The sequence below is a fragment of the Platalea leucorodia genome (assembly GCF_965183815.1).
Source record: "Platalea leucorodia genome assembly, chromosome: 6".
NCBI lineage: Eukaryota > Metazoa > Chordata > Aves > Pelecaniformes > Threskiornithidae > Platalea > Platalea leucorodia.
Window position 1 is genome coordinate 42,642,867 of NC_138828.1, and position 26,773 is coordinate 42,669,639.

The following is a 26,773-nucleotide window of genomic DNA, read 5'->3' on the forward strand; positions in this document are numbered from 1 at the left end:
ACCGGTGCGTGCGGCCCTTGCCGTGCTCCGGTAGCTCTGTGGACAATGCGGTGTAGCCCTGCCGCAGCCCGAGCTTAGGAATTGTTTAGTACGAGTAGTAAATCTTTTCCACAAATGTGAAAAGCCTTCCCCCCCCCGCCCCCCCCCCCCGAAGCTTAAACATACTACGAAAACAAGATACAGTGGGGATACGATAAAAATTGAAAAATGGGGAGTGGTTGTTGCAAGTTGTGTTAATCATTGGTGCCCTTACAGAGAGCTACGAGTTACAAAGGGCGGGAAATGTGCGTGGTCACACCTGACAACTTGCACTTTGCTTTCCAGCTGCTGTGTTCCATAGAGAGCAATACTGCTGGTTTTACCTTAAGCAGGCATGAAGGGGAGGAGGGTATGGGCAACACCCTCAAAATACAATGAAGTAGTTCTGCTGCACTAGGTAGCCTATTCCTCTATGTTGGAGAGAAACAGGAGTAACAAATTCTGAAGTGTGATGGAAAACATTAAGTTTCATTTTATTGTCTTTCCTGGGTAAAGCTTCAAAATGAGTGCACAGCTACCCTTGCCATAACAGGTTAAGTACTAAAACTGTGCTGCAGGAACTTGAGCATAACAGAAAATGTGCCCAGATACCCATTACAACAGTCTTCACCAGCTGTACATGAGCTTAGAAATGACAGAATTCACACTTTTCCTTAGTTGCATTTATTGTGCATGAACTTCACAGTCACATTTTACTGCTTTTCATAGAAATTACAGAAATTGATACACACAACCACATCAAAACCTGAGTTCTAAAACCAAAACATTTGTATTCCTCACATGTATACTATAAAATCTTGGCTGCATTTTCAAGAAACAACAGTTAAGGAGAACAGTTTAGTGTTGGATAGCAGCAAAACCTCCAATCTTTATTGTTTTCCTTTAAATGAGACAATGCCCATGTTTGTTGCACACTAAACAGTTTATTCTAAAGATGTGCCCTAGGACCAAATAGGATGGCTTAATTTTCTTTTGTTTTTCTTATATACAACTACAAGATCACTCCTCATGAGAGCCTTCTTCCCCATTTTGACTAGTGATTACCCTGCTTATCCACAGAGGTATTGGCTTCTAAAAATAATTCTTGGTCTACATTGGTAGACAAAGTAGTACCCAGAACAGTATGTTTTTTTTTTTTTACCAGCCTTTCCAATAAATCCATGAAATAAAATCAAAAATTCTAATTTCTCCAACTTCTAGAAGACCTTTCTGTCTTCTGCTGGTTTTTACCTCCCCACATACACCATTTTGGCTTTTGAATCAAGATGCTGGCATTTTTGAAGAGTCAAAGAACAAGGATGCATGTAACTGATGCATCTTTAACAGGATCTTTAAACCCATTCAACACAAGTTAGTTACTAGGTCAATGGAAAAAAGCTTACTCCCAAGTATTTTTGTATTAAGTTAGTTCAGTTGGCAGAGTAGGAATCTTGTTGATTATTAGCTGACACAGACTCCTAGCAACAGGAAAGTCATCAGCCCTGAAGATCCCTCTTACACGTTTTAAAGCCAGAATTCTAAACTGCTCACATTGCTTATCATGACATTGTTTGTACCACACACTTATGTAAGATTTGCCATTCTAGGGCACCCACCACCTTTTTTTTTTAAATCCCAAACTGGATGCCAAATTTTCCCACTGGCACAGGCAAGTTTCATTCCTTTTCTTGACAAAGGAGAAAAGGAGACCAATCTAGAAAGGAAGTATCACTTCATATAGTATTATTGAAGTACACCACCTCTAACACTGGAAGTAATGGGACTCAGTGACAGAACACGTTCAGTCTCAGCTTCTGCACTAGAAACTGAAGCGATATCCTTTGCAAAGCCAGATTTTTCCAGAGGAAAAAAATTGTATTGTAGAGATATAAAATACTTTGGTAGTTTGACACTTAAAGGTTACAGCAGTACAAAATAGCCACAACTGAACAAAGTTAAACCATTACCTCAGGTCCAACTTTAACCTATTAGGAATTAAAAATCCTTGAAGCTCCAGAACTTTTTTCAGAACTCATGATTTGAAGGGAGCCAGTGTCCAGTTGCAATAGGTTTATTGTGTATGCAGAGCTCATTCTTCCAGCTTAACTTCTATTTCAAAATGTGAAAGATGAAGAGATGTGTACAAATCAGTCTGGATATTCCATTACCTTGTGTTCCCTCCAGAGCTCCAGCAGCAGTTTTCCAAATGCTGTTAAGTTTTTATTTGCTGAGATGTTAGTGCCAATAGTCTCTTGCTGAGCAGTGCATTATGTCTCTGAAGATATTCTATTACATCTCCTTGCTTCTCAACTATCTCTTCTAAACTTGAATTTTCCCTTGAAATAACAAAAGTGAATATGGGTTTCAGTAAGTGACAGCAGTTTTCTAACATACAAAATGTCAGAGCTAATTAACAAGTATTTAAACAAGTTGCTTCCTTCAGTTTTACTTTTGTTTCCACTAACTTTTGAGGGAGGAGGCAATCTGCACAACCTTTATGTTTAACCTCCATTTTGCATGAGAAATCAGGAAGAGAAAAAAGTTTGGCTAAACTTCATGCTGCGTCTACATAATCAAGTTATATATTTCCTGCTTGACAGTTACAGAAAAGTTGTAGTAGTATGAGGGTTCTTACTGTTTAACAAACTTAGTTAGTGAGCCAGACAACACGCTAGAATTGCGCTAAGAAATCCGTGGCACCTTTTCCAAATACATTAGGAAGCTTATTTTAAGCAGGCATGGTATTTTTATTCAGCTGTGGGGATCGTAAGCTGTTTAAGACAGAAATTTCTTGATTAACCTGCAGTAGCATACATGATGTACTACTATATATGGTTACATCATCTGTTAATACCATGAACAGCATCAGCACCAAACAGCTGTGCTATTTCAGATCTACCTCATGTACAGCTAACCTCCCACTTCAAATATCTCCAGCTTTCAGATATCCTTCATTTTAACTAGGATAGTAACACTGCAACATTAAGTAAAGCCAAGTTAATTGAGAAAAATCTGTAAAAGTACAGAACTCTGTCAAACCTATATTAGTACCTTTTAAGAATACAGCAAGAACAAGTACCAATGCCTGAGCATATTCCAGTCTTCCCTTACACATTATTTCTTCCTAGCTGACTTGGGGATCTGCCTTCTTAGGACACACATAAGTATCTTGGAGCTTAGAAAGTTGCTCCTCAGCCTTGCAGCATTTTGTGGAGGAACACTGTCCTTTTCATAGCTCTTAGAAAGTGCTGAGGAAGATAGCTAGAGTAGAAAAAAAAGCTTAGGTCCAATTAAAAACCTACTGTAGTTAAGCTGGAAACAGTAAAGAGAACAGGTTTTGTAGACAGAAAGCTTGCAACCTTAACCAGTAATCTGCACTACCAACTTAAAGCACCAGAAGAGGTCCTGATCAGTAGCTTACGTTGTAGAGGTCATAATATTCAAAAAACAGTCTTATAACCAGGGTCAACTGAAGGGCTGACAGGATTCACTTTTCAATAGACCTTAACTCTCAAGGGAAAGAGAGTCAGAGTTGTATAGAGCTGAATTAAAATAACTGTTTTGCAATCAGTTCTCACAGGAAGTTTGCACTCTTTAATCAAAAATAATCAGAGTCTTTTCCTCAGCTGGTCATTGTTGCAGGCTTGTTCTCTGGGCATTTGAGAATTCCTCAGGGGAGAAGCTGAATGAGAAAGGAATGAAGTCCACCATGCGTTCACCATGGTATTTGTATCAAGATGGAAGTCAGACATTGTATCAAAATTCAAGACAACTCTAAATCCTTCCTGTATCCTGGACATCTACTTCCAAGTTCCATAAAAGCATGTGCGTGCTGCATTTGTGACACCAGGGAAAGTGCCAAAGTATTAGTCATTGCTGTACTTCAACTTTTTACTAAGGCACACATACAGAAGAAAGAAATTTTCTAATACAATATGACTAAATACATTCTTATATGGAAATCCACATTAATTTTGATGATAGGTTTTTGTTAAGTCATACCAGACTTATTTCAGCAATTGGAAGATGTTCAAGCAGTCAGAAGGTACACAAAGGACAAACAAGCAATACATCTCAGTGCTTGTGAGGTTGATGTTGGATAGCTTCTCTATCTTCTCACTGATAACTTCCTTACCTCTTAAGTGCCCCACCCACCTTTAAAGTTCTTTCCCAAACTGGAAATATATTCCAAACCCTTTGCAAGAATCTCATGTCAAACTGCTGGCACAGAACAAAGCTGCTAAGTCTTCTTCAACTATCAACTGCCCACAATATATTTCCTTGCCTGAGACTGGCTGAAGAAGCTAAGCTTCTGTAGGCATACTTTAAGTAACAGTGTAAGACACCCATATCTCTCCTCAAACTCCCATATACAGTCAACTAACACAGATTAAACCCAGTTATTTATAGCACATTAAAGATTCATGCAGCCAGCCATAAATGGTCAAATCATTCCTGTCCTCATGTTTGAGGATTTCTGCATTATAACAAGTTGCCATTACTACATAGAAAGTACAAGCCTGTGCTACTTCTCATCTGTGCATGTAAAACAGCAGCCTTAAGCATATAGTTCCCTTCAAAACTATTATTCCACCTCTACTTTGCTTGACAGACTTAAGATTATATGTAAGTCTACAGAAAGTAATACAGTTACGTTAATCAGTGCTCCCTATATACCATGGCTGAACACAGCACAAGATTAATACAGAAAATCTTACCTAAATCCAATTTCTGAGGTAATGTGACTAGGGTATGCATACATCTTTTCTTCTTCAATTATGTCGGGTCTTGGCTTCGCACGATTGAAATTGCTTATTTTGACTGCAATGAAGTTTTATGAATTAGTTGGAAAGCAACCAAAAAAGAGGCATTATCACCAGGCACCAAGGTAAAAAACAAAAAATCTGTAACAGATGATTATAAGATTGCCTTATGATAAGAGATGGAAAGATAAAGGAATCTGGGGAGTGAGAAGAAAAGAAAAAGCAGAATCCATCTCTGCTCATTTCTGGAATGGCTTTGATAAGTTAGTGGTGATGGGGTTTTTTGTTGGTTTTTGTTTTGTTGTTTTTGGGGTATTTTTTTCTCTCCTTTTTTCAGCCCTACTGCTTAAAAGACTACAGTGAAGTGAAGACCTGAATGGGGAAGCTTGAACACGCTGCTTAACATCTGCAAAGTTTCATCTGCCACCTAAGAGGGTGAAACCTTAGTTGCCTTTGAGAGAGTACTGAGATTCAGTCTCCAAATTCAGGCCATAAATTAAGCAACATGCCATAAAAAGTTGTAAAAAGTTTTGATACTAGTATCTAGGTCAGAACTTCTAACTTAAGCTCTTCAATAAATACTATTTTAACTAGACTACCTGCTGTGAAGCAGCAGCTTGTCTGCCTGCTTAAAACTAGGGCAGACTTGCTACAGAAAGCCATTAAGTATTCAAACCAGAGTGGCTCTGATCAGCTTCACATTGTGAACCTTGCAATGTTGGCTATCAAAACCAGAAGTCATTCCTGGGCACCTGTGAATAAAAGTTTAAATTTAAACAGATATGGAATGGGAATGGGTGGGAGAAGCTGTAGGCACCCTCTGCATTATTTCTGGAAGCAAGGTGAAAATATTTGAAGCCATTCAACATCAGATCCTGATTAAGGGAATGTACCAAGAAATCTGGATTCTGCAGCGATGGCTGCTTGTGAAGCAATACATCTAATGCCACTTAAAATATTACAGTCTGGCTCCATGAGAAATCCACACTACTGCAGCAGAGAAAGACTGTCCTTACAGCTCAAGAATATGATGGGGTTTATTACAGGCCACCCTGCTAAAACAATGCTAAGACCCCCCAGAGGTTAACTACTACAGGTCAGGCTCAAAGGTTAGTTATTTCTATGATGGTATTCCTCTACAAATAAAGCCACAAAGGAATGGATGTGGAATTCCCAACATGCATTGTTTGTGGGAATGTTAGTCTTTTATTCAAGTGATATTAGAAGTATGTAAGAAAGTCATTAAATACATATATTTAGTAAACCTTTTAAAGCTTGACTCCCTATCCTATCAATAACAAACTTACAATAGTAGGTTGACATTTAGAGCTGTCTGTATTATACTTCATTCCATGCACATTTACCTCACTTGAACGATTTATGTATGTCAAGGCTGTTACAGGTCAATCACAGCAATTCCTTGTAGAATTCCAAATCCCTGCCTCTGCATGCTACAGCTATATATACCTACACTGCTGAATAGAGGTTTTTAAGAAAGGTAGTAGTACTTCACAGGACATTGTGAATCATTCAATTCATAAAACAGCTCCAACAAACAAGAAATATCTAGAATCACAGTCAGGTATTCCATGCTACCATTTTCATTTGTGAGGCAGTAATATTAAAATGAAAATAAGTCAGGTACATGAACCCTCTATAGTAAGTATTTATACCTCATTCTAGTAGTCAAGAAATAATTATACCACAGTGGAGAAGTGAGGTATGAACTAGGGCTACCTTCCCTCCAAAATTCAGGAGTAATATGGTCACACAAGAAAGGGGTTGATCATGAGTTGCTAGTGTAAAGTGACTTTAATCTCCCCATTGTTGCTCAGCTACATTAGCTGATACTATCTTAACAGTAAGTGGTATCTGCTAAGTGCTTGCCTTGGAGAGGGGCGCTCTAACGCTGAGCAGAGAACTGCCCTTAAAATTATCCTACTAAAGAAGCTTCATGCTTCCAGTCACATAGTCTGCTCTGTTTGAGAGAAAAAAAAATTGAGTGTCACTATTGCTACAGATTCTCCGGCTATTTTCAAAACTGACCAAATACAGTTCTTTTGCTTCAGTAGAGCTTTAGTTTGATGCTTAAAGTGCTAAAAAACCTAAAAAAAACCCCAACCACTACACACAAGAGACATGCAGGCAGTCTCTTGGCTTACGTCAACACATATTGGGGTGGAAAACAAGAAAGCAAGTTACACTACCCACTGGAAGAGGCAACCTAGGGTGAATGGAGGTCTTCCCCATCTTGAGGCAAGTGTTAAGTTACATAAAAATTAACCCTGGGTTTGTACACCAAGCTTTAGAGAATGAAGCTTAGACCATTGTTTTGGGGCTGCTGAGGAAATAAGGTGGCTGTTTGCCTAGAGACTGCCATACTCCTTCCTAGCAATGTAGCTCTGTCCCTCCTTCACCTTGGTTCCAGGACTCGCTGGACCCTCCAAACCTCCTTCAGTTGGTAAGTGAAACATTGCACCCCACAACTTCCTAGTATAAGTTGGTCAATGGATTTGGTAGGCACAGGAACTGGCACAGTACAAGCTAGGAAACAAGACGCTTTTGGTGACAAATATGCAGAAAAGTAGTTTGAGAGCTCTTATGGGTGTCCAGGCTCAGACCTTAATACTGTGAAGGTCAACTTTCTTGCAGTCACTTACCCCTTTCTGCCAGGGGAAGAGACACACAATGTAGCTCTTTGAGCTCTAAGAGGCCTCAGGGTAAGAAATAACATTTCACTGGAATTCCTGACGTTCTATTAAAGTTTTGCAATTTATCTCTTATTTCCTGAGTTTCCCAGGAAAGTAAGTATGCATATGCAAAGAAGGGATGATCTCCAGCATTCTTGGAATAGTTCTCTAGGACTGCCATGCTTGTGTTCCCTCATCATTGCCTTTATTCCTCCAGAGGACAGTTAGCCTACTTGAGCCATGCTGGTCCATTCAGGGGTAAGCCTGACAAGCCTACAGCATTCAGGCCTCAGCACAGTTGTAAGAGGACACAGTTTAGAGCTGGGACCTTACTTCTTGGTGCATTTTGATTTCAGTGTTATTGCAGGAAAGTCAAGAATAGATTTCATTTCCTAGATGACCAAGCTACTTGGCAGCATTTCTCTGTGTGTCATTACATTACTGAGAACACAAAGCTTTCTTCTCCAAAAAAGACATCCTACATTAATTACTAATTATGAAATCACAAAAGAAGTCAGATTAACACAAATACTGATTACCATAGAAATGGCTTTTACTTTAAGCTTCATGCAGTCCTGAAGGAGGCATTTCCACCATCCTTCCTCCTGTTTCATTAGAAGTCAGAAGCAAATGAAGTTTTGCATATTGGTTTTGGTTTTTTTTCCTCCCAGAGAAACCAGTGCTACTGAGGCTACTTGGCTAAGGTGTCATCTCCTTGTTTGTAGCTGTAAATAATCAGAAAGCAGCATCTCAGAAGCAGGAGTATAAACTATTTAACTCAAGAGCAGGAACTACAACATGTCATTTAAACAGACATGGACTTCACAGTAAACATCCCTGGTTTTCTTGGGATAAAAAAATTGAATTTAGTGTCTTGTACATTTTCAATGTTTTTTTTTTTCAAGCTAGTTATTTTCATTTGAGTTAATGCAAGCCATAAACCCAAATAGTTTTTAAGATGAGATTAGAGAAAACTATTTGGTTCAAGCATTTATTAATCAACATTTTAGATACTCCTGCAATAGTTTAATGGAGAGAGGTTTATCAAGTCTTCATAAATTACACTAAAAAGCAGATAACCTCACAAGCCAACAGTGAAAGTACAAAGCAATGCCTCACAGTTTTATGATGCAGTATCTTATTTTGGTATTAGCACAGATCCCAAAAGCCACAATTTTTTTTTTTAACATTAGAGTGAATGTTCCTTTTTAGTGACAAAGAGGAACTTAAGCTTTTGAGGTGGAACCAGGGAAAGAGGAAGAGTCTGAAGAGTAAGGCACATTACCCTATCAACTATGCAAGTCCCACATGTAAATCCCAGCAGCAGTTCTGATAAAGCCAGCTAGCTCTTACTGCTTCACAGCTTGTGGCGCATGCATTTGAGAACACACTGCTAAACAAACAAGCCTGTTCACAGGATGCTTTTGCAACAATTATGCATTTATCACCACTTCACTGGATCAACAGCTTTGAGGTAACATGGAGCTTTCATTTAGCAGCACTTGGAGATCAAATCAAGCCTGACAACCTTCCCATTTATTTTGGAATTGCCTTAGTTCTCCTACAAGCACAGAATTATTCTGTATTTATAATTGCAGTTAAATGTCTTGGGGTACCCCAAGCGAGCTACTGTGAGGGCAAACAAGAGTTAAGTAGCAGCTATAACAAGTCTCACTCAAGAAGGCAAAAATTGCCTCTCTCACCTGTGTAAATCACTAGGCATGTCAGGGAGCTAATCAGCTCCAGGCCCAGGACTCCCAGGATAAGATACAGGTACACTCTACTGTGGTCAGGAAAGGAATGCTGCATTGACAGAATCAAAAGCAGGGCTGCATTACCTAGAAAACAAAGGTTATATTTTACAGGTGTAACAATGTCATTAGCTGTTGAAAATAACTTAGTACTCTCTCATCCCCAGTATCTGCATTAGGCTGCAACATTTCAGTCATGCTTTTCCATTTCATACCATACTTGCCTCTTTGGCTAATTTCCTTACACAAGTGATGCAAGCTTACAACTGCTGGCAGCAAAATGAGGTTTCACTTCAGCATGCGACTGTAATGGTGGAGAATTACAAGTTTTCTTATAGATTGTTCTGACTTAAAAAAAAACAAGAGTGGAAGAAATGCACTAGAAATACCTAATATACATGGGTGGGCTTAAACAGTTTCTAGCCTTATTACTGCTATCCATCCCCAAATCTGCTTGGACACTATTCATTTCTTTCAATTCCTAAGAGGTCACATCAGTCAATTCAAAGTGAGAGGGTGTTTTCCTTCAAGTGGTGGATTTGAATGTATTTAAATGAGCAAAACAGCAAAAACCCAAACACCTTCCTTTCACAGGGAGATACTTGCACAGGCTTCCAGTTGCCTGGCTATTATTTTAATACTTGCAAGTTACTGAAAGTTTAACTGAAATGAACACAATTAGTCAAGGAGAGCAAGTGTTGAATTACAGACCTAACAAGCATTCTTAATTCTTTACACACCCTCCTCTCCTCTGATACAGAGTGTGAAATGTTCTTTTCTTTCCTGTAGAAATGCTATAACCAGTGTCTGGATAAAGCACTAAGTGTGTTAGACCATTAATGTAGCTAGGGGACTGGACAGTTATCTTTCATACTGCTTTAGGCAACTGAACTGTCAGGATGGAAGTGGTACCAGCAGCAATCAGCATGGCAGGGAGTTTGCAGTAATGGAGTTAACCACCTTCTGAACTACAGATTGTTTACATCAAGAGTCCACAGCACCCAACTGAGTGCACCTGAACATTTACACAAGCCCTGAGTTTGTCTGGTAGGGGAGAAGTACGCTTCATCTAAGCCTGAAGACAAGTCTAAGTATTCCAGATTACATAGCAATAGGCAGAAATAGTCCTTTTACTATTCTGAAACATCCTTAAGCCTGCTGTAGCCTGATTTTGTCGCTGCACTCCAAACACATCTTTATCTTCAGAGCTCTATCTAGTGGCCAGAGCCTGAAGTTTTGCACATTCATCAAGTTGACTAGCTGTTTTAGTGACTGCATGGAAAGAAAGCTAGGGTTTTATATAAAGCAGGACCATCTAACTTATCAATTCTGGTGAAAAAATTTCTACTCCAATTATTCAGAAGATTTACAGAAGGGAGGTGGGACAAGAGGCAAAAATACTGTAAAAACCACCACTGTTCCCTTTTCCCCTGATATTTCTGTTTGAAAAATCCCCTCAAGTTAGATGGATTTTAGATTTCTTGAAGTAGTTTGTTAGAAAAGCTACACCAGCTAATTGTACCAACACTTCTTTCAGCTTCATTGGTCAGTGATGTAACTTCAGATATGTAAAGTTAAACCACTCCCATACACCACCCTTTGTCTGCACAAAAAGGCAGTTAGAAGTAGAGCTGAATGTTACACATGGCCACACTGGAGATTAGAAAATTGCTTATTTTACTGATTTCAGACAGCTGTTGAGCAAGAGGCAATTCATCTGTTTCTACTTGAATTGCTGAGCTTGAAAAGAGTAACACACTTCTTGGAAGGACTAGCAGTCTTGCCACATATCCAACTAGACAAATGAGTATGCAAATCAAGATCACTAGGAGCCAAACCCAGACCTCACTGGCTGAACATTCTAAGACTAGATGTTTTACTCAACTTCACACTTGTGTGCATTTTTCCACTACAAAGAGTTCTTTACAACATGTACCTGGCAGGCTAGAAAGGTCAGTCAGGAGGTCCATCTGACTAAAATAAATAGCACTTATAAATGCTCACAGGCAGGTTTTTAAAAGTTCATAATATACATTTATATATAAACTGTTCAGTCTATTATGTCATAGTTTAAAGCTTTAGAAACAAAAACAGGAAAACAAGTTCACTTCACCTGTGGAGTGTATCAGCAGTGGAAGCCTTTTTAGATGTCTTGTTGATCGGTATATTGAGAAATAGCCTCTGCTTCTGACTTTACTGTGGTGGTGCTGGATGTATCGTTCAAAACAAATATGCAGAATCCACAGAATTACTTTAGCAGTGATTATGACAGTCTGCACTTTAAGTGGGTGAGTATAGTTTCCAGGGCACTTATCCTGATTGGGATTGGGGTAAGAACAAAACATAGCTGCTAAAAATGCTAGAACAACAAAAGCAACCTGGAAGAGAAAGGAAGAGAGAGGAAAACTCTTAAAGTCAACATCTAATGATAAAAAAAGATAGGGTTATACAATTTATTCCTTTTGCATTACTTTATCTCAACTCTAATAAAATCAATTCATAAAGTATAAAACTTAGCCACTTATTACAACCCCTACATGTCATTCTGGGAGCATACTGGTGATTGAAACTTAAGTAGTAAGATTGTCTTCCAGGAGCACAACCAGTCTCCAGCTGAACAGAGCTGAGAATCACCCTTCTTCCCAGGACTTCCTCTAAATCAATGTCACTGTTCCCCGAGTCTCCCCTTTGCAGTGAGTTTATCTTATTTCTGGACCCTCTTTACTATGTCTTTTATTTTAAGGGGACCTTGATTTATACTGCCTCAAGAAAAAAAAAAAATCACATCTTCTTAGAATCATTCAGTTACACTTGTTACTGCTTTGCAGAACAGCCCAAGATTAAGTGAAAATCAACCCTTTATTATACACATTACAAATAATCTCCAGGTTTTGACATTAGAAAAAAGTGAAACATCATAGTAACTTACAAATTATTAACACTGGGTAGGCATCTTTGCCAGTTGGTAATCATTCTTTAGTATATTTACTATCAGGTTTTTCCATTTTGGTCAGAACTTATGTCAGAATGATCAGACTATAATCAGTCAGATTGTATATACACTTGTCCTTTCAGACTAGTGCCATTATGCCATTTCTCCTGTCTTCTAGACTTTTCTCCAAGTTTTCATCATCAGCAAGTGTGCATCAGCAATCTTTTGGCCAACTAGAAGGCAGAGTCTTGGGTGCACATTATCTGGAATATATGTATACAGACAGGGCTTTTTTTAATGCTTATAGAATGTTTTTGTCACAGAAAAATACTCTCTACTGTTTTCATTAAGTGATCAAGAAAATATAGTACTTTCTCATCCTGTTTTCATTCTACAGAATAGGAATATTTTAAAAGAGAACTGAAGACAAAAAAACTCCTACCAATACAGAAGTAAATTGAGATCTTCTACATACAACAAAAAAAAGAATTTGCCTCAAGTATGCAGAAGTGCAATACCTCTAATACACTTAGCTTAAAAATGTGTCTAATGTTCTGCATCTCTTAACTGCTAGAAATGCATCAGAACTGAAGGTGGAAGAAAGCATCTTATTTTCATTTGCTAGCTTTGTTTCCATACTTAATTCTATGGATATCCAAAAGCCCACCAGCCCCTTGAACTTATTTTTCATATTTTTGTCATTTCTCAAGCAACTTTCTTCACAGAAGTTAACCTTTCAGAACCACTTAATTACTCTTGATATGAACTGCCCTTAGCTTGCTCTGGTTGTAAATACAGTTAGTTAACTGGAGGGAGGAAGAAGGGGGAATAACTGCCATACAATCATGAATACCTGAAAGAGACATTACAGAGGACAGACAGGGTAGAAGGTGGGAGGGGAAAGAGAAAAGGAATGTATTCTATATTATCCATAAGACCACTACTTCAAATGTAAATTAAATCCCAGATTACTTTGAGATGGGTTAAGTAGCTACATTAAGAAGTGAAATAAGAGGGAGGGTTATCAACAATATTTATCTATTATTTTACCATCTCCTTTTCTTACAAAGCTAAGAATAAATCCAGCTAACCCATATTTTACTTGGTCCATTTACTGTTTGGTTTGCCATTTTAAAACAGTAACACATCTAGTTCTACTCCCTCCAGGTGTTAGGAATGTATTTCAGTACCTAAAATGGCTATATTTAACTCATATGAGCAGGACTGGCCTAGCATTGCAGCTCTACTGACCTATTACAGCAGTGTATACAAGACAAAACAGGTGGCATTAAGGATGGCATTTATTAAAGATGTTTTGCTTACATTTTAGGGTAGTCCAACAACAGGTGCTTCACCCCAATACAAGGTATTTTTAATATACAAAAAGTTATTCTTGGAGTAGTATTTAAGTTCAGTTTTGTGTATGGGCATAAATAGAGAGGATGAAGGAAAGACAGGGTTTATATAAAGAAATTATTTCTAGCCTTTACACTTTACACTGCTCTCCAGAGTCTCCTGATAGGAGCCAGAAGCCTGCAGAAAAGCAAGGCTTGGCAAAAGGAAAGCCACTCAAAAACCCAGCCCCACCATACTCCAGCATATCCTACCCACACACTCCAGAATTGTATGTAACTAGGCAGCTGCACTGAAGCAGCTATTTGCTGCCGAACCCCGTTTCTTGGCACAGGAAGGTGGAGAAGAAGTACTCCAAGTTACACACAAATTACTTCCATGACGCATTACAACTCTACCACATAATACTATGACGGCTTAACTTCTCCAGGACACTTGCCCCTTTGGCAGGCTGTGCATCAGAAGCTAACCTGGTGTCTCCATGTTCCACAAGGTTTCTACACATTTGCAGAAGCAGAGGGGAAGGAAATCAATAAGCTTGTTTTCCCCATCCACCTTTTCAGCAAGAGAGACAGCACCATTTCATGTGGCAATTATAATGCTGTATTTTACTAACAGAAAAGGATACTTCTCCATTTTGCTCCAAGGACCAACTGGCCACTGCAGCAGGTTCAGCAACAGCAGCAAGACTTCACCTGGAAAAGTGTGTGTTGACAGAGGCCTCAGCAGTTTTCTTTCTCTTCACCTCCCCATACTTCTCTCCATTGCAGGAGAGTGGAAGTGATGGGGACAGAAGAGGCAGTAGTTTCCTAGCGACTGATATTTGGCTACATCCATTATGGTAGTAGGTAGTAAGGCCCCAAGGCTAGGTGGAAAAACATTTACTGCTCTACTACCAATAGGAATGTCTACCTTCATAATGCAGACTTCAAGTGCCATCCTAATGGGATGGCACCAGCATTCTTCTGTTAGTGGAAGGCAATAAAGCTGAATACGCAGTTTCCATTGGGAGTTTTGGTAGTTCATTCAAAGGAACAGCAGAAGTCTTTTGTAAGTCTACCTGACAGACAGGGGGACATTTCTTGATATTACTAGGGGGTCCACAAAGCATTTACTTCTGAAATTAGAAGGCCAGGGCATGGTGTTAAAACAGCTTATGTAGCTGCCCAAAGAGAAACCTTGGAGGTTGGTATGTGCTTTTAAAGTTCTGGCAGAGCACTGGGCACAGAATTTTTTGTCAGTGATCAAATGAAGCTCTAAAATAGCCAGCAACACATACATGTCTTGTGCACTCTCTGGCTTTATACACATACTATCTTCACGTCAGTGTTAGTGGCATTATAGAATCATAGAAACATTTAGGTTGGAAAAGACCCTTAAGATCATCAAGTCCAACCATTTACCTAACACTACCAAGTCCACCACTAAACCATGTCCCTAAGCACCATGCAAGTACCATTTCAGTTACATCTTCAGATCAGAGCTCCTCACCCTTTCTTCATGTTTGGTTTCCACATGCTCACAAGCAATAATAAGCCTCTTCAGCTTATCAAGGATAAGCTCACTACTAGGCAGGAGTCTCTCTACTTATGCTTACCAGTCTTAAAAAGGTCTTCATACTGTTAGGTACAAGATTTGTCCTTTATCTCTACTTTTCACCCTTAACCCCCCGAAGTCAGTCAGAGCAGGAAGTAATGTGGATTCCTTTATCTCTCCATCCACTACCACGTGAAACCCCTGGAACAAGTGCAACTTTACTTGTTTAGTTACCGTAACAAATACTTTAAGTCTTCCCTGTGAAATTAAGTTCAGCCTCCAGAAGGCATGGCAAAGTTATCTTAGCCCTCTGCCACTAGTCTAAGCACTTCTACAGCAGTAATATTTTACAAGTACATTTCCAACAGCATAAAAGAACTGCTACTTAATAGGCTTTTCTTCCTAACAAGACATGTCATAGCATGTTAGCACCAACAAACAATCAGAATGAGAATGCAGCAAGTATTGTGTAGCATATACATTATCAAAATTCATTGGCAAGGAAGACTTCACTGGTTTGGAAGAACAGTGCATGCAAGTCTCATGAGAACTGTCTACATGACCCATAAGAATTCAGAACAGAGACAGCAAATTTTCATAAGGAAATCATGCTTTTTTAAACTTACATGTATTAGCAACAGAAAATTGGCAAGGAGAACTGCTGGGATAGCATGAAATCTTGGCCTCAGTTGGGAATGCAATGTATGAGACGAAATAAGCGGTGCATCCAGTAGAGGATCATCTTCTAAACTCTGTGTTATTTCCAAGGAACCCTGGAACAGAAGGGGAGGGCAAAGAGTAATAACAGGTAAGCTCTAAAAGTAAAGTACAAAGTTTTAGCAATTTTCTGTTAGCAAATCAAGCTTCGGCGGAAAAAAGCTAGGTTAGTATCTGGAGACAAGGTCTTAAATTCTAGGTAAACTCTCTTTGCATCTTTATGTAAGAACTCAGCCCCTGAGGAATCTGACACTAATCTACCTGCCAGCATCATACTGAGTCTTCAGGAACTTTAGTCTTTAAAATGTATTACAAGTATTTGAGCATCAGTCCTGAGAGGGACCAGAAGTATTAGTATGTCACTTTTTCCACCTTTTCATGTAAACAAAGTCTCTCTCACACACTTTACACAGGTACTATAAAACCCCTTGTTATTCTTACTTCATCCAACTGCAGCTGTCTTTCTTATTGCCTCTAACCACAGTGTACAGTAACAGTTTCAAGTGATCCAGCCACTGACACTACTGTCATGTCAAAAACGCCTGCAGCAGTAGTTCAAACTGAACCCAGGCAAGAAAGAAGCAGCAGTTTGGAGGGAAGAAGATGCTACCAAGTGCTGGGCAAGACATTCTCTGCTTTCGCTAGAGCATGCAGCCCTTACTTCTCACATGGGCACCAACTACTGGGGCTTTGACTTCACATTCAGCTCAGATGTTTGGCTATGTAAGTTTCTAGAAGTACCTTTTACTTTTTTTAAGTAAAAGGTAAAAGTAAGTATGGGTGGAGGGAAAAACCTTTCTTTGTGGACAAGGAACTTGCCCCAGTGCTATGCATCTCTGCTCCTTCCAGGCCAGGACACAGTCATTCGCTGCATCTTAAGCTGAACATACACAGCCACTATGAATGCTCCAACTGCTCAAGCCCCCCCCCCCCCCCCCCCCCCCCAGCATCCTGTTATGTCCCATGCTATGACTTGCTTGCTTCAAAAGATAAAGAAACTCAAGATTCCCAATCAAGTTTTGGCTGCTCTGCACCTGACTGATCACAGCCCAAAACAAGACAAGGGCAGGCCCCATCCCGCTCCTGACTTCTGACTATTCAGAGAGACATGCCAGGGTTCATTGGGATATTTACTGTTTTTAAACTGAGGACTTCTCCTCACCATGACAGAAAGCAGCATAAGCCTCAAGAGAAGTGAGGCACATCATTCTTCTAGACACTAGCACAAGAAGAGAGGTAAAGAAGTTTTTGTATTAGACCTAGGTTTATACTTCATATTAACCAGGACAATGTAGATTGACTCCCCAGTGTTATTTCACCTAGGGACAGCTGCTTATAGCAAAGGAACTAGTCATCAAAGCTTGTTTCAGTCAGCAATCAGTTTTATTTTAGTACTGTGAATGCCGCACTTGCCCAACCATAGAAGAGTGTGTACAGGCTTCCCTCACCTATTTGATGCCTTTTAATTAGCCTAGCCTTTGACTGTAAACAACCCTTGCTGAAATACCTGCCTGGTAAGATGACCTTTTACTGCAGGCCTGAAGTTTTACAAATGGCACTCCTCTTATGTCACTGATATAAAACCCAGAAGCACAAGTACAGAGATGCCCTCTGTCCCTCATCCCCCATTTTCAGGGGCCAGGTATAGTTTTAAGCTCTGAAAGCGAGTGCACAGGACCAGCACTCCAGCAGCCAAGACATCTTGCCTCATTCCTCCCCAACACAGAATTAATAGCAGAATTAACAGCTTACACCTCCCACAGAGGCAGTGATCCTCCTTAGGACAGTATCCTTGGTCTCATGGGAACAGGTGAACTCATCACTTCTGCAATACCATGACAGATCAGCACACTCCTTCACAGACAGAGCTTTATCAGAACATGTTTGACCATGTTACTTACTGCAAGACCAGCTACAATTCGTCTTTGCATCCTGAAGTGCAGCTAGCATTAGGAAGCGCTGGATAACATAACCTCCCTGAGTAGATATTATTACAGGCAACATGGGGAGGAGGGGAATTAAAGCAAGAGAGATGACAATGCCAGGCAATCAACCTGACATTAAGAAAAATCTAGTAAAGTGCCCCAATTAGATCAAACACAGGTTTCATTAATTCAGATGAGCCAAAACCACAGCTGTTAAAAACCAAAACGCCTTAAATAAAATGGGCCTTCTGTTAGGCCCTGATGTTACCACAAGCACGGGTTAAGGCTTCAGCCTCTCGGCTCCCTGAGCCACCTCCAGCATGCGACCACCTCGGCAGAGCCCGGCACCGGGGGGGGGGGGGGGGGGAGGGGGGAGGAGGAGGAGGAGGAGGAGGGGGGCAGGCAGGAGCAGGCAGAGCCCAGCCCGCACGCCTCGCCGGCGCAGGCTGCAGCTGCGGGGGGCGGGAAACACCCGAACAAACAGAAAAACGCCGCGGCCGCGCCAGCGCGCGGCGTGTACAGCAGGGATCGCACCGACGGGATCCGGCTGGGGAAAACACAACCCACACGACCGAAACAAGCTGCACGATCAGCCTCCATTAAATCAATAACCTCGATTAAGAAGAACCCCACACCCCCGTTACTTGGGGGTATTTCAAGCACGGCTGGGGAGGGGCAGCGGCCCCTGCCCGCAGGCAGCGCGGGGAGCGGCGAGGCCCGGGCAGGGAGCGGCCGCGGCGGCCTCCCGACTTCCGAAGCGGCCGCTTCCGAGACGCCCGGGCCGGGGGCTCCCCCGGAAGCAGACAGAGCCCCCGGCGCCTAGCGCGGAAAACAACGGAGAGGAGCGAGAGGAAGAGACGGAACGGAAGGCGAGGCGCTCCCCCAGCCGCGCCCGCCGCTAACGGCGGCCCGGCCGCCCAGCCCAGCGGGAGCGCCGCCGCGCAGGCCCGCACTCACATTGTCCAGGTCTTGCCGCCGCCTCCCCGCCGCCAGCGCCATCTCCGCTCCCGACCTCGGCCGCCCCCGCTGTATTTAACCGGCCTCCCCGCCGCGGCCCGGCCGCCGGCTGGCCCGGCGCAGGCCCCGCCGCCCCGCCCCGCCATTAGCGCCCACGGCCGCTATTGGGCCCGAGCGGCGCCGCAGCGCCGGCCCCGGGGCGGGGCCTTGCCCGCGGGCGGCGGCCGAGACGCAGCCCCCGCCCCGCCCGGTCCCGTCCCGTCCCGTCCCGTCCCGCTGCGCCCGGTCGGCGCCCGGCCCAAGCCGGGCCGTGTGTGTTGCCCAGGGGACGGGGGCTGCCCAGCGCAGGGAGCGGGGGCGGTAAGCCAGCAGCCGGGGCCCAAGCTTGTGCCCCCCGAGCCCGCCCCGTCCAGGTGACTCAGCAGCGGGGGGCCGCCGGCCGTGAGTGCAGGCCCAGGGCCGGTGTCCCTGCGAGGCAGCCGGCTCAGGTGGCGTGGCGGGCAGCGGAAAGTAAGTGAGAGTAAACAGCAGCGGGCGCCTAGCGAAAACCACGGGGATAAAGGCAGCGTAGTGCTGCCTTCAGCTTGCTGTGCGGAGCATTTTCCCGTTGCCGCCGGTTTGTCTGCAGGGGCTTGGTGAGGAAGGGGCAGAGTCTAGCACTTAGTTATTTCCCGTGGGTCTCTTCCCCGTGATTGTGTCTGGTTGCCCCTTCAGACCATGGAAAGTTTTGGCATGCACAAGGCACATAATAAGTCATCAAAGATATTTCTGGCCCAGTTGTATATTTTGTAAAGAAACAAGTTTTCTTTAAAACCTGCCCACTGCTAATTTAACTTTATAACTCTTTGTTCTTGAGAGAGACTATGGCCACTCATGGTGTCCATGCTACTCACTTTATGGATCTCTGTCTTATTACTCCTTGACACCCTTTTGTATGCCAAATACTCCTTGACCACTTTAGTTATTCTTTGGTAATCTTTGTTAGTTTATCTGGCCTTTTTCAGCTATATCCTTTCTGAAACAGGAACGACTGGAATGACGCAGTGTTCAAGCATGTGCATAGCATGAGTTTACAAAGCAGCATATTTATTATCTGTTGTGTGCTCTGTTCCTCTGCTCGTGTTTCTTAACCTTCTGTTTGCTTTATGAGACCGTCCCCGAGCCTTGAGCTGATGTTAGTGGGGACACTGAAGAGGATCAAAGCTGTGACAGGGGCTTGAAAGACAGCAAGATAGTATCATCTCCAGGCTGGAATTGTTCTACGAGTACTATTTAAGAGAAGCCAGGGCTGTCACCCTGAACAGCTGGCATGGCTCTGCCTCTCGTGAAAGAGTGCAAAAGTGCCAAAGGGGAAAAGCTGCTTTTGAGGTATGGGTTTCTTCAGGCTGTCCCAAGTTTTTCATCTCTGTTTCTGTGACTTCTCTTGGATATCTTTTTGTAGAAAAATACCCAACTGAAACCTCCCACCCAGAGCATTTACATTCATAACTTGCATTCATTTTTTCTTGTTTTACATAGATACACATATTTAACAACCTGGGCAACTAACTTAAATGAAAAAAAAGCATTAAACTTGCTGGTTTCAGTAAGACTAAGTCCAGCTCCCATGATAAGACCCTGCTCAGTTCCACTTTCTCAGCCCAAATGTTCTTTTTTCCTCTTCTTTATTGCGCTTCCTCTTTTTTCCTTCCTCACAAGAACACAAATCCTAATGACCAGCAGCCAGAGGACAAAGTTTTTCTGTGACAGTGAAGTGAGGCCACAATTCACTGGTTGCTGTTCAAGTAATCGGTGTTGCTTTTGTAAAGCGTTCTGCCTTGCCAAGTAGTTAGCTTGGTCTACATCTACACAAATCTAATAAAGATCAAAGATAAGGGTGGTTCAATAGATCATTCTGAAACTTGATTGTGCAATTTTTATGAAGATGCTGTGTGATTGCCAGGACTTCCCATTTCTTTGTATAACTATACAACTTACCCGTAGTGCCTTTGTCTGAGCTTTTGCTCAGCTTGAAAAGCATGAAGACTTCACCTTTTGTTTGTTTTGCAAGGAGCAACAATGTCTGTGTTCTGGTTAACACGTCTGTTCTGGAAAAACCAGAAGTGCTCATGCAGTGTATTGTACCTAGTCACACTGCCAAGAAGCTAATAACAGTGCCAGTTAATGACAATGGCTAGAATATTTTTTTTTTTACTAGAAACACATTTATATTGATTAAAAATACTTTATAGCAGTTTATTTTTTTAAAGAATTAAAATAGTGTCAAATGTTTTGAAGAAACAAAAAAACCAAAAACCCAAAAAAGTCTTTTACAAAAAATAGTCACATACCATCTCATGTTGCTTAGCTGCTATTGCTTTCATTTATGACCAAATAAAATGCTGAACTGCACGTTTATTTCTCTTGTTTCCCCACATTTTGTTTGCTTGCTTACATGCATGCTTAGGAATGCAGCCATGGTTTTGTTTGCTTGCTTACATGCATGCTTAGGAATGCATCCATGGTTTTGTCCTTTAATCTGGGAGGTTTGGATTCTGAATTTGGCAAGGATGATATTTGAAGGGAAACAGTAGGGCGCAAAGAGATATGATATGAAAAAATGAAGTGATTTAGAACAGTTGTTCAAAGACTTAGGAACCAAGAAGCCTAAAATCAGGGATTTGATTCATCATTTGGATACCCAAGCTCAAGCAACTACATTTTTTATTAGCATAAGAGTTTCAGTTGTGGAACTACTCCTCTTCCTGCTGCCAGTCTCCATAACATACTATAGGCTAGATATAATCTTGGTTTTAGCCTGTTTCTTCAGATATCCAATACAGTCAGGTGAGAAACACATACTTCGTCTACATTGTATCAGCAGCACAGTATTTAAAAAGTGGACACAGTTGCTGCTAAGTAGTTGCCATTTCTCTGTGCTTGTACACAGATAATTTTCTGACAATCTCTTGTTTGTTCAGAGATTTAGAAATTTAGTCTAATATATAATCCTTTACTGCAAACTGCTGTGTACTTACAAAACACTTCTATTCAATGGCTTGCATACATATATGCAGTGTGCACGATACATGCCATTAGACAAGTGTTTGAGATAAAAACAAATAAAAAAATTCTTCTAAATATAATTTTAGAATCCTAAAGTCCCAGGAAGTTTACATTTATCAGCACTCATTTGAATATGTATAATTTTATGTATAATTGTAAGTATTGTTTCTACTGAATGGAAAACGAAGGGTTCTCAATAGCTTACTGAAGAGCACAGTTGGGGAAAAATTACAAGTTTGAAGTGCATAAATATTTACTGTACCAAACACCAGTTAGCATTTTTAGAAATATGTCGCTGCCAATTTCAACTGGTTTACCTAAAGTATGCATGTAATCTTTAAAGTAGTAGTCTACTCTTGTTCTTAGTGTATCACCCAATCTGTGTTTTGGTTTTGAGATATTGTTTTAATTACTAGATTCACACGTAATTTTTATAGCAAGAGGTTTTAATGATGTAAGTAAGGTTTTAATGAAGCAAGATTCTCTTCTGCTCAATTGCTGTTCCATCTTCTGGCAAATTTTGCAGACATTGTCATTTTAGTGCACGTGACTTGAAAGTCTGCTCCTGAGGGCTGATCCTGTGCTGGGGAGTCTAAAACAGATTTAAGATATGGCCTGTTCTTATATTACTTCCTCTGCAACTCCATCAGTAATGACGAAGGTATCCAATAAGGGTACGGTAAAAAGATGTGGCATGGCGCAACAATGCCATGCTCTGATGTCCTTATTTGCTGGCTGCCCTTATAGAAAGCTAACATAGATTGGATACCCAGGATTAAATCCTGTACTTAGGCGTAATCTTTTCACTATCAGTAATAATCACAATATTTGGGGACTAACTTTCACAATTGTATCCTCACAAAGAGGCCTAATATCTACTTTTCTTCCTCTCAGTTTTATTTAAAACTTGACATGAATGGAAACAGGATTGGGCTCATGACCTTTTTCACATTCAACTATAAGGTGTAATTATTATTACTGTTTCTTATTCATATTGCAGGTACAATTAGTACTTAAACTGTATTCACCTCTATGTAAAGAATATAGTCTCTGCTCTGAGAATATGGGGTTGTGACAAACCCCAGCACGACTAAAAATACAAATGGGAAGTGAAAAGGTAAAAATAACAGTAAAGACAATTTTATTTGCATGAATTGGTTGTAATAGTCCTGACAGTCATACTGCAGTAAGCGCAGTCTATATTCTAGCCTTAAATTACAGACACTTCACAGGTACTTGTTTTATTTCAAGCTTCTGTGAGTTTTTAAAATCCTATGGAAATTAAAAAAGAGTTCACTGCCGAATGCGTTTAAAATAAAGGAAGCTTTCTCTCCATGTATAGTTTCAGATTTTCACTTCATGCAAGTGTTAAGCTTTTTGTGGTGAACAGCGTGGGGCTGTTTATACATGGTAATCATGTAATCAAAAACTGCCACTTGCTATGAAGCTTTGGCTTCATAAATAACATGCTCATTAAAAATTCTGTGGCCTTTAAATGCAAGCTATTGAAAAGAGAAGAGCATAACACTGGTATTAATGAAAACTCTTCCAGTCTTTCAGCAATTAATATACAAATTTGAATGCTGGAGGCTTACTGTGGCCATTGGTTAATTCAGCTAATCTACCAGTACAAATCATTTAGCAAAATGTTCTATGTGTCCATAACAAAGTCCAGAGATAGGGCTGATGAAAACAGGTAGATAAAAGTTAATACATCTGTAGAGAAAGAATTTGGACTGCTTAATGCAGATGAGATAAAGGACGTAACGTAACAGTGAATGGAAAAATTGTGAACAACAGAATGGGCACTCTTGCTTACTTTTTAAATTCTGCTGAATTTCCAGCTATATTCAAAGGCAAATTAATTGAGGTTAAAGAAGGGATACAACACTTGATTTCATATTTATTTTTAGGAATATACACTAGCAGTATAAATCAAACTTCGAAACAGGGTATCATAATGTATCTTCTTTACTTTGAACGAAAGGTGAGAGTTTTGAATGGTTTAGGGCTTAAGCACATGCCTAATTTGCAGAATGAAAAGTTTTGCCTCTGCAGAGTAATTTTAAACTATGGATTTTATCACTTTCTTCCGATTTTTCAAAATCACATTTCTGTATATATTGTTTTATAAAGCCATTGCAATATGACAAGCATTTACTTCAACTGTATAAAGGGAAATGCAGAGCTATTCCATGCAGAGCTGTTTCTGAAAATATTTGAGTTTAGATTATATACCGCCTAGGGTGGTTTTCATTGAAAAAAGAGGACTATTTGAGACAACTTGCCTCAAGAAAACTACTGATAAAATTAAAATAAAGACAGAGGATGACATTTCAAGGAAAAATTAGTGGTTTTTTCCCCTACAGTTCTTTTTCCATTTTCTAAGTATTTTGTCTGAAAATTATAAAATGAACATGTCAAGAACTAGCTTGCATAAACTAACTTTTTAGGCTGTATGGTTAAATATTAGCATTCTGACAAGGTAGTCTTTTGAATAGTTTAGATTCTGAGGACACCTATTTTTTCCCCAGTATGTTAGTCCAGATCACAATGTTCTCCTTTCACATAGAAAAATTGGCAAGAGACTTTCCCTGATGCCCAGGAAAACTGCACTCCAGGAACACCATAACAAGCTACTCATTGTATGAGCATCTGCTTGTACCAGAATTACTGGAAAAAACCTTTTCATACTTTTATCTTTAACATAACTTTCCCCTTCATTTTTTTATTTAATAGGAGTCCAATTTTACTAGACATTCTGCATAGTTAGGTGTACTGATACTGAGCTCTTTTCTTAATCTTTACAATGAGTTTGCAATACCTTCTAGTCTTTCTTACACACAAAAAAGATTATTCCAAACAATGATTTACTAAATTTCTTGAATAGCAGCATGATATGCTTTTCACTTTCTATGAACAACCTGTCAGTGCAAAATTATATGCAGTGACTACACCTATATGATTGTGATTGCTATGACTCCCTGAATATAATCTTTTAATATTTTAATGTCTTTGATTTCATTGCCTTTTTGTACAATGAAAGAATTTGTACAATGTGTGAACTATATCCCACTTGCTCTTTCCCAGTCTACAGCATTTTTCGTTTTTGTGGAATGCCCCTTCAAGTGCCGTAGACTCTGCAAATACTGTTACTCCAGTCTTACTTATATGCATATGAAACAATATATATTCAGATTGATTCTTTCACCATACTGTATCCCTTTTCACCGTGTAAATTGCTCTCAATTACTGTTCTTAAGTAAGCTCACTATATGCATGACAACATGCAAATTGGTGAGTTTACCTATTCTTCTGCTATGGGCCAATCATAGATACCAAGAACTATTGAAATTAATAGAATTTCTCTGTATAGTTGTGCATCCAGTAAGCACTAGATGGCAGTATGTCAATTGGTTAAATGTAATGTTAATTAGCTGTACCTGTTTTCTTGTCAAAAAAATGTGTAATAGTTGATTGAATTGGTTAGGACTATCTTATAATATTGCTTTTAGAATGGAGAATAATTATGATGGAGCAGAAATACACTGACTTTGATGGACTTGCACTGATAGGTATAGTACTATACCTTACAGTTATTATCTATGAAGAAAATTACTTTTGCTTCATTTTTTCAAGAAAATAATGTTTTGACAAGTTAAACAGGTATGACTGAACATAAGAATAATTTTCAGTCTTTTAAAGTGAAATGATCAGGAAAAAACCACCAATGACTGGCTACCCTGACAGTCCTGCTTATCCACATGATGTATCGTTTGCTAAAAATTGGATCTGGTAAATCCTTTTTTTTTTTTTTTTTTTTTTCCTTTTTGGTGTAGGCTGCACACAAAAACTGTGCAGAACTTATTCCAGTAAGGTATCACTCTGTGTTGAAGGGTGGAGCTCCATCATCAGCTTTGCCTGCAGCTGATTGGGATGGTCCAGCTTTCCCCAAGAAATCCCTGCTGCGGGTTTCTGCTGCTACCTTTACATCTTGTCTAAGTCATCACATGGCTACAAGGTGAAATCTAATAATTTTTGATGGGTTTTCTGCTGGTTCAGTGAATGCAGCCCACTCTGTATAGAGACCTGATTGCCTTATCCAGTGCACCGGAAGCAACACAAGCCTGAAAGCAGGAGTAGGTCCACCTCTTCTACAGTCATCTCAAGGATGAGAAATCCAAACGTACGCAGCACTGGGCCTCAGATCTGCTCTACTTTGTGTCTTAGTAATTTGCAGTACTAATATGAATCAAAGCCATGACCTACGCTTGCTTCCATTCGTAACGCTTGCTTGAACTAGGACTTCCTTTTCCCATGGCACTAAAATGAACTTCTAATCTACAGGAACACTGTGCTGCTCAGCACTGACCACAAGGATCTGACCGCTCCATTGAGTAGAACTCAGAAGCTTCATACTGTTTGCATTTTATTTGGCCCTTCTTTTACAAGACGAGGATTGGAGTATTTAAAGCCTCTTTACTAGACTGTGTGCCATATCAAGTCTTTCTTGAAATTACACCATGTCTAGTTTTGAAGACTGAAAAGCCAGTTCTTAGTTACTAATTTTCATCATCATATAAGGTCCATGAACTTTACAGAATAAATCTTACTGTTCACCTGTTTTCATCAAGTATATATCATTCTTAGTACTCCAGCAATTGCTTCCACAGCAGAATAGTGCTAGAAAAGACTAAATATTTTTATCCATGCTTAATTGCATTTAACTGATTTTGGTTACAGTACAATTTATATTTTATAGCAGCTGCTTTGCTATTCCTTATTTCACATTCCCAATTTACACATCTTATTTTTTCTCTCTGCCCACTCTTCAGTACATATTCCTCTGCAATCTGGTCCTTTTCTCAAGTCTGCTGCATGCACTTTCTTGCTTTTCCTTTTCACGTTACTTTTTGATGTGATCTTTCTCAACTGCATTCATGTCCTTAGCTCAATGGTTCTCTGAAACTTTAAATATTCCATTCTTCTGGGGGAAAAAAAAAAAAAAGAGTCTCTTACACTAGAGTAATGCCTTGTAAGATAAGTTAAAGCTAGATTAATTCTGGTATTAGGGCTTAGACAAAAG

At 40.3% G+C, this 26,773-nt stretch overlaps 1 protein-coding gene and 1 long non-coding RNA gene across 2 annotated transcripts; one reads left to right on the forward strand and one right to left on the reverse strand.

The window, feature by feature from the left end:
- Positions 1-756: 756 nt before the first annotated feature.
- On the reverse strand, positions 757-18,716 carry TMEM192 (transmembrane protein 192). Its single transcript, XM_082316156.1, has 6 exons — positions 18,643-18,716; positions 15,670-15,816; positions 11,336-11,600; positions 9,175-9,309; positions 4,737-4,839; positions 757-2,354 (listed from the first exon to the last, which is right to left on the reverse strand). The coding sequence occupies exons 1-6, from the start codon at positions 18,682-18,684 to the stop codon at positions 2,231-2,233; spliced, it is 816 nt and encodes a 271-aa protein (XP_082172282.1). The 5' UTR covers positions 18,685-18,716; the 3' UTR covers positions 757-2,230.
- Positions 18,717-19,072: 356 nt separating this feature from the next.
- LOC309592152 lies at positions 19,073-26,312 on the forward strand. The gene is made up of 2 exons (XR_014228516.1): positions 19,073-19,152; positions 26,035-26,312. It is a non-coding gene; the product is annotated as an uncharacterized lncRNA (long non-coding RNA).
- Positions 26,313-26,773: the final 461 nt, after the last annotated feature.